Source organism: Phyllopteryx taeniolatus, chromosome 13 (genome assembly GCF_024500385.1).
Source record: "Phyllopteryx taeniolatus isolate TA_2022b chromosome 13, UOR_Ptae_1.2, whole genome shotgun sequence".
NCBI classification, from domain to species: domain Eukaryota; kingdom Metazoa; phylum Chordata; class Actinopteri; order Syngnathiformes; family Syngnathidae; genus Phyllopteryx; species Phyllopteryx taeniolatus.
This window is the reverse complement of record NC_084514.1, coordinates 4,216,050-4,227,535: the sequence shown is the minus strand read 5'-3', so window position 1 is coordinate 4,227,535 and position 11,486 is coordinate 4,216,050. Positions and strand designations below refer to the sequence as shown.

Sequence of the window (11,486 nt, the reverse complement as noted above, 5' to 3'; positions counted from 1 at the left end):
ACTATAAGCAATGAGCTGAAGCTGCCTTTAAAGGTCCCGTAGAGCCATAGATGATGAGTGGGGGAGGGCAACTCAAAGTGAGCTAGGTAGGCCACCATCTGGCCTCATAATCATAGACAAGAAACGAGTTATGCGGCGAGAGAAGCGCAATGTTATTGTGTCAAACAAGCCACAATTTATATCGGTGGTCTTGCAACTACACAGGGACTCGACTTCCAAGGGACCTATATCAGGCCCTACAGGGGACAGTTTATCAGCGGCCAGCAGGCATAAAGCCATCCTTTATTCATGACTATCGAATTCAAGTTTGGTATCTTGACGACTAAATGTTGATCGTGGGCAATTTTAGGAAACATTTAAATCATACATAAACGTCCCGAGGCTGCTGGAGCAGCAGCTTGCAAGCTGTTGGGGAAGATAACGGTATACGTCAGTGGGCACGTCCAACCCCAAAGGGTTGTGGGTGAGGTAGTTTCAATTCGCGACATGGCGCCGTTGCCTATTAGGGTTGTGTGTACGTGTATACTACACTACCCAGAAACCCCTCGTTTTTGCCGCGCATGCGCCGTGTGTGTTTTCTGATCCATGTGTAGGCGTATCACGTGTGAAGAAAGCCTTCATCGTCATGTCTCTGCTGTAAGCAGAGCTGCGCGCAAGATTTTTTTTATTTTGCCTCCGCTCAATGCCGCTTTTGTTTTGACAGCTGCTTGTTTTCTTTTCGCATTCCCCTTTTACCGAAGAATGAGCGAAAACGATGACATCGAAGTCGACAGCGATGTATGTGCCTCAGTTTACCCCCCCCCCCTTAAAAGCCAGCTAGCTAGACGGCAACTTTGTCGCCGTATCCTGCTCGGAGCTATCCGAGTTAGCCAGGTTAGCTGTTAGGCTAAGATGCAAGATTTCGAAAACTATTTGGGGGAAAGAGGATTTTTTTAATTTAATTTTTTAATTTTTTTTAAGAGAGATAACTTTTAGCATTAAAAGAGCGAACAAGCCACATGGTGCTTTGGTGGCGTCGACTCGGTGCTTTACATGTGTTTGAATTTTACTCTTTCCCTTCGTAGTACAGTATCAAGTGTTTAGAAAGCTACTCACTGGCTTATTGCGCGGACATAGTTAATTAAATCCCCCCCTCCCCCCACAAAAAAGCTTTAAATATTAAAAATAAAAAACGCACACATTGGGCACTCGGTGGAACATTTAATGCACAACAACTAATCTCCCCGGGAGCAAGGTCAGGCCATTTGAGAGGGTGAACTTTTTTTGTTTCTTTATTACGTCGTTCGAGTTATTACTTCATACAGACCGAGTGGGCTTAAAAAAAAAAAAAAAAAAAAAGCCCAGCTTTGATTAATATTCAATCGGAAGAACAGTAATATTTAGATCAGTATACAGCAAACTAGCGCTACAGGGGCTTAAGAAAAGACATGGCGTGCTAAGTCTTCTGTCGAATTATTGTAGTATATTGCTAACCCTTCCTCCTATTTGTCGGTTAGTACCTTGTGGTGTTACTTTGACTCCAGAAGGCATTGTGATCTTTTACTGCCATTTATGTTTATTTCCCTGCACCCTCTTTACCATGTAAAATGCAACAGTTACTGTTTCGTGCAAACTTATCAAAATACCTCCATTCATATATCCAAGTCATTATGTTTTAACGATGTCACAGTTAATGTATGCATGTGAAATGAAGCCACATCCTTGATCATGATGCATCTGTGGATTCCCCTCCCCCCCACTTGTTTAAGCTGCTGAAGCCACACACTGTTTGCAGGCTTGTCAAGCCTTCATCGGTTGATTTGATGTGCAGACCTTTTATGAGCAGTGTTTCCCAACCTACATTGAGTCAAAGTCTCATATTTTGCATTGTAAAAATCTCAAGGCACGCCACTAGATAGAAATGTCATAAAAATAAAATGCAAGGTGTGTCAGAAAGGTTCCAGGACTGGTGTCACAAAAGATATTTTTTATATCAAAACTACAAGTTTTCCCCTTTGAAATAATCCCCACCAGGAGCCTAACGCACTTTCACAGCCTTCTTTGTCACACCTTAATACACTCCTTTAAGGATTTTTCTGGGATTCACATCCATCTTAATGTCACCCATGTCTTCTAAATTGGTCTCCTTGATGACCCCCTTGAGCTTGGGAATGGGCAGAAAAATTACACTGAGGCAGGTCAGGTGTGTTAGGGAGGTAGTTGCAGCAGGGCAATGTTATTTTCAGCCAGGGAATGTAAGATGCTGAGGGCATTGTGAACAGGTGAGTTGTCATGGTGAAGCAAACACGGGTTGTCCTGTCACAACTCTCGCTTTATCTCGTGTACTGAACGAAGCGAAGGCTGCAGGATCTCTTTGTAGACGTACTGCTTGACCGTCTGGCCGTGTGGCAAGAACATGCAGCCTCACATCGAATGACTTTGGACTTCGACTGTTTTGCTTACTTTGGCCTGGACAATGTCGGACTCTTCCACTGAAGACTCTGGCGTTGATCCCCGGGTTGTACACGGGGATCCATGACTCATCACCGACGATGGCTCTCAGGAGCCCAAGCTGTAGAAAAAGTCTGAACAATGGGTGCCATATTGTCAGCTAGCTTGACACGACATGCAACGCAATTGACTATTTCCGAAGTGTACCATATGTAAGGGATATTATCCTCGAAAACCTCAACATATATCATGATGGCCAGTTAGTAAACTATAATAGAAATAGTTTATGATTATTAAGATGGGTTTTTTTCCCCCCTTACAAACGCTGTCAGAACGGGGTCAGGGGTCCATTGGCAATCACACCCCCCCCCCCTTTCGAAAAACTGTTTGAAGTAATGACGCTAGAATTAGTTTAATTTGATCAATGTAGGGTTTCCCTCCCACAGGTGTCTTATTTTGGGGGTTTTCAGGAAACAGTGCATCTGCACGCCTTGTCCAGGACAATTGGAACAGCCCCCACTACCCACACAACAAACCATTTTGCCAAAAACTGATGAAAGCTACCGCAGGCCTTTACTGATGTCGATTTAACCAATGACGGACCAGTGCGGTCAGTTTAAAGAGTGTCCAGACTTTCTTTCCTACGGCTTTGTCCCTCACAAGTCTGGTCTTAATGGTCTCGTCATCACTCACTCTGCTCATTGCTTGACAATCTTACACGCAGGATAGAAAAGCATGCGGAAAAAAGTTCAGTGGCTGCAGAGTGCTGAGGTCTCAGTTATATACTCCAGGTGGATTCATTACTTTGAAGAGGAAAACTCGTTTGTGTGTGGAATAGGTATTTTGTGACACCATTCCTGGAACCTTTCAGACACACCGCATATACTGAAATAAAGATGATCTTGTCTGTATTTACTCACAAATTGACTTATTCAGTGTGACACCTTTTGAACACAAAGCTGATTTACTTGAAGGAATGAAATAACTACTTAAATGATCTTAAATCATTTTTGGGCCAATTAAGTCCAAATTAGAAATTAGAAAATTTCTTGCGGCACCCATGATGATCTCATGGATCACTGTTGCGGCACACTGGGTGGGAATAATTTTCTTATAACAAGTAGATTGCTTAGTTTTTATCTGGCTCGTAATGACTTCAAAATGTGCACCTTGCATAGACCTCTGGTTTGTATCCTGTCTCATGACATACTGCTCTGAAATTTATTGCATAAATAACATGCAAAATCATTGGATTGCACTGCGGAACCTCCAAAATCGTATCACAAATCTGGTTGACTTTCAACTTGTTTAAAATTTCCCCAGTTTTCCCCATTGGAAATAATGTAAAGTGCATTCATTTGTTGCAGACATCATAAAACCTTTGACGACTGTAGCATTCCTAACTATAATAAAAAGTGACCCACTATAAAATCAAACCAAAATAAAGTAAAACTAACCACACTTTGAAGATGCTCAGTAGACAGAAAGGAGAGGTAACGGAGATATTTGCACAGCAATACTATTTGTCAGCTAATAATGTTTAATAGGTATGGCTGTAATTAACAAGTATTGTAACATGTATAGTATGTGTATTTCCAAGGCAAAATAAATATTGTATTCAACTTTACTAAGCAGCCATATGCTTGCCTATGTAACATCCATCCATCCATTTTCTGAGCCGCTTCTCCTCACTAGGGTCGCGGGCGTGCTGGAGCCTATCCCAGCTGTCATAGGGCAGGAGGCGGGGTACACCCTGAACTGGTTGCCAGCCAATCGCAGGGCACATAGGAACAAACAACCATTCGCACTCACAGTCATGCCTACGGGCAATTTAGAGTCTCCAATTCATGCATGTTTTTGGGATGTGGGAGGAAACCGGAGTGCCCGGAGAAAACCCACGCAGGCACGGGGAGAACATGCAAACTCCACACAGGCGGGGCCGGGGATTGAACCCGGGTCCTCAGAACTGTGAGGCTGACGCTCTAACCAGTCGTTTACCGTGCCGCCGCCTATGTAACAGTAAGGTCCATTTCCGTTTCTATGGGAATCAATACTCTGTACCTCTTTGTTATCATCGGTGGTGGTATCACAAAACAAAGAAAAACAAAGCACTTGTGAAAGTAATCCTTTAAATCCTCACTGAGATGAAGTCTCACTAAATGTTCTGATGTCATGCATAATTTTGTATGAAATTTGACAATTCCAATTTGTACCACTCATGGTGCATTCAAGTGATTTTGAGCTACCATTGAACTTGTGCGTTTGATCCACTGGGAAAGTCGTGCAATCTGGCTACTGCCATTTTGTTTGGCTCCATCACACTGAATGAAAAGAGTTTGCCTTCTTGGAAAGTTGTTGAGTTTTTAACCAAATGTGCCAGAACTCAAAAGTTCCCATTGACCTTCAACTTTTAAAAATGGCCTTGGATGTAGTAGACTAGGAAGCGTTTGTTCTTTCCTGTGGCAGGCATCATGTTCTTTAGACCGTAAAATAGTTGCGGCTGAATTAATTGCGCCTCTGTCAGTTGCAGCCAAGTATTGCACTCCATTTTGTCTCTGTGCATTCAAGACACAATCAAGAATCAGTTCAACACAATCTGAATTCTTAATGATTGAAAAATCGCAAATCCTTGATTTTAACACAGGCACTTGCTTCCCTGTCACTCTGCTCATTTGGATTTGGATTTAACAAGAGCTAAATTGACTATGAGTAAATTGATCAAATGACTGGACAATATTTATTTGGGAGTTTTTACGTACCGGTATTTCCAGAAGCTGTCATCTTAACTTTTCCAACCAGCCAATGAGAGAACAGCAACATGTGATGTGACCCGATTATCAGTCTATTGAGTTCTGGCATCTGGACTGCTCAAATGGGATTTATTTATTTTGTTTTTGTTTTTGTTTTGAGTCAATATTGTCTCTCAGTCAAACCATTAATGAATGAATAAATTGTGACAGCTATAGTTGCAGCCACGTGACTATTTTGTAGACCAGTCATTCTCAAACTTTTTACACCAATTATCACATAAAAAAAATAATTAACTCTTCCAAGTACTATACACAACTGTCATGACTAACAGTAAAGTACAGTTGCATAGTAGGCCTATTTGTTCATGAAAAATTAGTTTTATTCCTAAAAATTACATTTGTGATTGTAAGCCACTAACATAATGAACAGTTTAAACATTAGCACTGTGCTTAAATACAGGAAAATGTAAAAAACAAAAAACTGCTTGAATGATTTAATTAATTCATTAACTGCCAGCTGCTTTCAGAGCAGTTCCCCGTATTTGCAGCCTTTCTACTACCTACTGCGACACTTAGTCAGTTTATACCATACATATACATAATCTGGTCGAGTATAAGGTGCCTATACTTGTTCGACTTCCAACATGTTAACATTTTTCTCATAATCGACGTGACAGGCCGAAATTTACCCCTAATCTTTATCTGCTACTCAAACTGCTAATCTCAAATCCAAAGTGCTGCAACGCTGCCATCTATAGGGCTCTGTGATTACAGTGATTACAGTTGTTTACAAACATAATATTTACATACAGGTTGCGTGAGACCCTTCTCCACGCATGCTTGTTGAAAAATGTACTTCACATCGATATACAATGGCAGCGAGTGGTTAAATTCCAGTTGATGACTGTAGACGTCAATGGCAGTGCATGAGTTAAAATGTATTGCACATAAAACTTTAATGAAAATTGTACTTAAGTAATAGTTTAAGAAACAAGCAGTTCTTATCTTAAATCTTCATTGCAAATGTAGCTTACTGAAAAGTTAAATACAAATAAACTCCACTTGGGCAGTGATTCTTCTGCATAAGACTCGAGTGAGCCAACGTATGACTCGTGATACAACTACCGCACTTTGAGAATATATGTTGTAGACCAATCCAACAAAAACACAAATATGGCAGGCTGTATTTAACTGAAGGTTCCATGTTGTCGTGTGTGCACAGTCAGCATTCCCTGCAAACATTGCGAAGATATCCTTGTCACTGAACTTGCACTGCAGGTTTTTGGAACCTTAATGTCATGCAAATTTAGTTTACACACAGACGTGCGGAATGCCTTGGCAATTGTATGCATCTGGTGAGTCTTCCTTATCGTTGCAGGCAGACAAACGAGCACATCACAACGCGCTGGAGCGCAAACGCAGGGACCACATTAAAGACAGCTTCCACGGTTTACGAGACTCTGTGCCTGCACTGCAAGGAGAGAAGGTGAGGGGAAATGTTTCTTCTTCACTCATGCACTCTGTGTTGTCAACCCGACACATGCACCCACAAGCATTCAATAACAGGAAAAGCTTGAAGCGCAGACCCACGCCAAAGTCAATCGACAAGTCTGTTATCACACAGAAATAGGACACTTAAATCTTCATAATCTGCACATATGAGTGGAACACTGTACCATTAATGGACCTTGACTTTTACATTCTACCTTTACTGGTGGGATTAACACCATTCTTTTAAAAGCCGTAACAATGCCAAAAGTTCACGTTTCACATCATCATTTGTAAATCTATTCACTGACGTCTTAGTGAAACAGATCATCTTAAGACTCGAAGTGTCATTGTCACTGGGCAGAACAGCCTTAAGAACCACATCGCTGATGTAGAGTGCGTCCGGAACGTAATCACAGCTCTTCACTTTTTCCACATTTTGTTTGAGCCTTATTCCAAAATGCATTGAATTAATTTCCCCCCTCAAAATTCTACACATAAGACACACCATAATGCAATTATTCAAAATACAAAAACACCATGTACATACAGTAGATGTAACGCCTACACACCCTTGGTCAAATGCCAGGTTTTTGTAGTATTTAAAAAAATTAGACCATGATAATAATTTAAAAACTTTTTCTACCATTAATTTGACCTATTACAAGTACAACTCAATTGAAAAAAATATATCTTTTAGAGAGGGGAAATCAAATAAACAGAGAATTTGGTTGCACAAGTATAATTTGGGATTTGGCTGTTTAAAATTAACCAATCATATTCAAACTCAAATATTGTAGGGAGTCAGCACACATCTGTCACCATTTAACGTGCACCAAATAAAGCTGAGATGTTCGAGTAGGCTTTTCCTGACTTCCTATTGCTTTCTCGCAGAAGCCTGAAGGTTTATCCCCAGTTATAAGAGGGTGTGCACACTTGTGAAACCACATTATCTGAATTATTTTTATTTCCCATCTAAAAAAAAAAATTTCAGGTTTTATGTCACATTAATTGTGGAAAAAAGTTTAGAAATGATTTGTCTTTGTCTCATTTTTGTATTTCATAAAGACCTGGTGAATATTTTCTAGATGCACTGTACATTACAAGCAAGAATATTCTGTTTTAAAACTATGAGAGGGGTATACTTTTACAATATATTTGTACTTTTGGTTGTAGCTTGCATACTGAGAGCTGTTTTGCACTCGTAACTAAGTGAGGAAACAAAACCCACAAACTGGCTGGTACCCCAACCATAGGGTGCCAAGTAGCGGGTAAAAGTATGCATGGGATAGTTAGTTATGTTGGTACCCTTTACAACTGTAGACAAAGACTAAGTTGATTTTATTATATAATGCACACAAATGTTTCCCCACAATGTTCTACAGGGGGTCCTTGGTTCAAAATACATTTTGAGGTTACGAACGGCGCCCGATGAATTAGTTTGTACTTAGAATATGTGGTCACACGGCACAAGGAGGAACGCTGAGTTACCGTCATATTTACTATTTTTCATTAATTATTATATATATTGCCTGTAAGTGTTTTTCATACAAATATTTACTGTAATTGTGATTGCATACAAATTTGGGTTACGTCTCTGCCGTACGAAACTCAGTCATATACCGTCATTAACCGAGGACCCTCTGTATTTAACAGTTGTAGAGACCATTGATGAATGTGTAGACATTGTTAGATGAAATAAGCTTGATGACATGTTTGTTGAGCAATTGTATCTAATAAATTGTCAGATGAGTGCACACTGTGATTGTATTAATTCTGTTTCCACTGCATCATTTCTTCATGTCTCTCTCAAATTGTCTGCTGACAGAGCTCTGTTAAACAGGCTTCCCGAGCACAGATTCTTGACAAAGCCACTGAGTACATTCAGTACATGAGACGAAAAAATCACTCCCACCAGCAAGACATCGATGATTTAAAGAAGCAGAATGCACTGCTGGAACAGCAGGGTATGTACACGATCAGAACTGAGCCCAAATATAAGTACAGTGGAAACTCCAGAGGTCACTCTGGTGATATTCTGCCATGGGCGGTAGTAACGGGAAGGAAGGCGTCTGCCTTTAAGTAAATGACATAATGCCGTACTCACCGTGTGATGTTTGAGACCCTTCTCAACCACCTGGTTCTGTTGAAAGCAGTTGTTTCTGTCTGAGTAGTCGTATTTTTAGACTTTAAAAAAAAAAAAAACGTTTTAACATTGGCCCTAGTGCTGGTACTGATGTGATAATGCTGCATGAAAGCCCACACTGTTAGGCCAATGTCCTGAGATAAATGCCACAACTTCTGTGCGGCCATTTTATAGCATCTCTGTGAAAAAGACCAGTGATTGCAAAGAGGATAAGTGTGATGACGACCAGAAACGTATTGGTACTCACGTCTTTAAACGGCTAAAGTGGCAGTCAATAGGAAGAACAAGAAATAAGGAATGTACACCTAAAAGTCTCCGTGGTTGTTAATGTGAAGAGACTCATGTCCCAGGCACACGCAGTCATCTCTCTTATCGTGTTTGCTCTTAATAACCGGTGCTCAACTTAATTTTGTACACTTGTATGACAGTTAAGAATGTTACAGAGAGCAAAGCATGTTGACTTTCTTCAGTAATCCTATCCTCAATTTCATTTTAGCTTACCATCCATCCATTTTTCTATAGTGCTTATCCTCAAAAGGGTCACAGTTGAGCTGGAGCCTATCCCACCTGACTTTTGGCGAGCGGCGGGGTATACCCCGGACCGGTTGCCAGCCAATTGCAGGGCACATGTGGACAAACAAGCATTCTCACCTACCGACAATTAGTTTTCCAATGAACCCAAACAACATGCATTTTTTTGGAATGTGGGAGGAAGCCAGAGAAAGTCCACATGAGCTCTCCTAGAACAGATTATAGGTCATATTAGTGGTGGAAAAGGTTTAGAAATGTTTTATCTTGGTCTCATTTTTCGACACTATATCATAAAAACCTGGCATTTGGGCAAGCGTGTTTAGAATTGTATATCCTGTCTACGGCTAAAATGGCAGTCAACATGAAAAGAGTGCACACTGCAAAACCAGCTCTGGATAGCGTTAATGGGAAGAGACTCACCTCCCAGGCACACATAGTATTCCCCCTCCGCGTATTTGTTGCGCTCTTAATAGTAAGTAACCACATTTTTATTTTTGTACACATGACAGTTAAGGTTGTTACAGAGAGCAAAGCATGTTGACTGACTGCAGTAATCCCCTGCGCCACTTCCCTTTTAGTTTTAGTATACAACGGTCAACTTATTTGTGAAAGTGATAAAATATTTACCTAAAATATTGTCTGACCACTTAAAAAAGGCTTTTGACTCTGGAATGGAATTCCCTTATTTGTTAAGGGAAAACATTGGTGCAAATCTGAGGTTAACCGGTGTTCCAGAATGGCTTTCCCCTACAATTGGAGGTTCCACTGTTGGGCTCGTGCACTCATAATGCCTCATGCAGTCTTGGTGGTGCTGCGCTTCATTGACTGAGCTTTTTGATTGCAGTGCGTGCTTTGGAGAAGGCCAAGGGCAACAATCAGCTGCAGACCAACTACTCCTCTGACAGCAGCCTGTACACAAACCGCAAAGGGAGCGCAGTGTCGGCCTTCGACGGCGGCTCCGACTCCAGTTCGGAATCGGAGCCCGAGGAGCCTCCAACCAGGAAGAGGCTGCGCGTGGAGCCCAGCTAGGCTCCCCGACTGACTTATTTTTCTTGTTGTTGTTTTTGTTGTTTGTTGCCCACCAGCCTGAAACTCCTCTTAGCTGTGTGCACTTAGCCCTGCCTTCTTCTTACTTCAGTCAGTCAGGAGGCGAGGTGGAGACTGTGTGAGAGAGGTGCTCTATATTGTGTAATAAATGCTTCTACCTTCCTAAGCATCCTGTCTCCTCCTCTCCTCGTGTTCCCAGCCTGTCCTCCCACTCCCTGCTACCCCCCCAAAGTGAGGCAGCTCTGCAGTTTTGAAGGACTTGACGCTTTTCAAACCTCACACTGACCTTAAAGGAATGTGGAAATGACAAGGTATGAGGCGTTAGGTCACACAACCTCTGCAATTATTGGTAGGAGTTGCTTTGACAAAAATGTTGATTGGGAATAGTTTACCTTTTTAAATCTTCTTTTTTTTTTTTTCAGAAGAATGTGATGTTATGCAAAATCCACTTATTTAGTGTAGATGCCTGGAATTTTGTTTTGAAAGTGTTTTGTGGAATCAAAAGAAATCCCTCCTATTTATAGTGAACCTCCACAGTTGTCATTTATGTTTGGCTTGAAGAGGACCAACCTTCTGTTGGTTTATGGCTTTCCCCCACCATGGGTTCAGCTATTTTCCTCTATTTTTTTATTATTATTAGACCAAAAAAAAATCACCTAATCGATACTGAATGTTACACAATGCAGTTCAACTTTATTTTTAGGGATGAACTCTTGTTTCAGTGTGTAGTATATAACTAAGTCCTAAATGGTGTCACTTCTGCAAAGAAAAACCTTCCCTGAGAATATTTTGCCTGTGCTGGGAATGTTTCTCTATTTTTTTCCCCCTTTTCTCAGAGGTAAATGAGTGTGTATGTAATCAATATTTGTTTGTTCCATTCCATGGAAATTACAGGTATGTTGTACATACTGCCAATGGGTGTCTTGCAAGTTAAGACATACCTTGAATAAAACTTTTATCCTCATCGGATGTATTTCTGACTCACTGTGTTTGTGTTCGTGTGGCTTACATTTTATTGGTCCAGTGCTTGAAAATTATACATTTGAAAGGAATTTTTTTTTACACTACATTATGACAGTGATTCCCAATCACAA

The 11,486-nt window shown here is 40.9% G+C and overlaps 1 protein-coding gene across 2 annotated transcripts; it reads left to right on the top strand.

Moving 5' to 3' along the window:
• The first annotated feature begins 584 nt into the window (after window positions 1-584).
• On the top strand, window positions 585-11,365 carry LOC133488055 (protein max-like). 2 transcript variants are annotated; one of them, XM_061795478.1, is made up of 4 exons: window positions 585-777; window positions 6,559-6,666; window positions 8,512-8,635; window positions 10,190-11,365. In XM_061795478.1, exons 1-4 carry the CDS (start codon window positions 586-588, stop codon window positions 10,372-10,374), a joined length of 609 nt encoding a protein of 202 aa, XP_061651462.1. In that variant the 5' UTR covers window position 585; the 3' UTR covers window positions 10,375-11,365. The 2 variants fall into 2 exon arrangements, with proteins under 2 accessions (XP_061651462.1, XP_061651461.1); XM_061795477.1 differs by having other exon boundaries at window positions 586-777; window positions 8,497-8,635.
• Window positions 11,366-11,486: the final 121 nt, after the last annotated feature.

Excerpts from the sequence above, each read along its gene's own strand:
- LOC133488055 (XM_061795477.1), top strand. The coding sequence starts at position 586 with ATGTGTAGGCGTATCACGTGTGAAGAAAGCCTTCATCGTCATGTCTCT. Across the intron at positions 778-6,558 it reads ACATCGAAGTCGACAGCGAT|GCAGACAAACGAGCACATCA; the intron begins GTATGTGCCTCA and ends TTATCGTTGCAG. Across the intron at positions 8,636-10,189 it reads TGCACTGCTGGAACAGCAGG|TGCGTGCTTTGGAGAAGGCC; the intron begins GTATGTACACGA and ends TTTTGATTGCAG.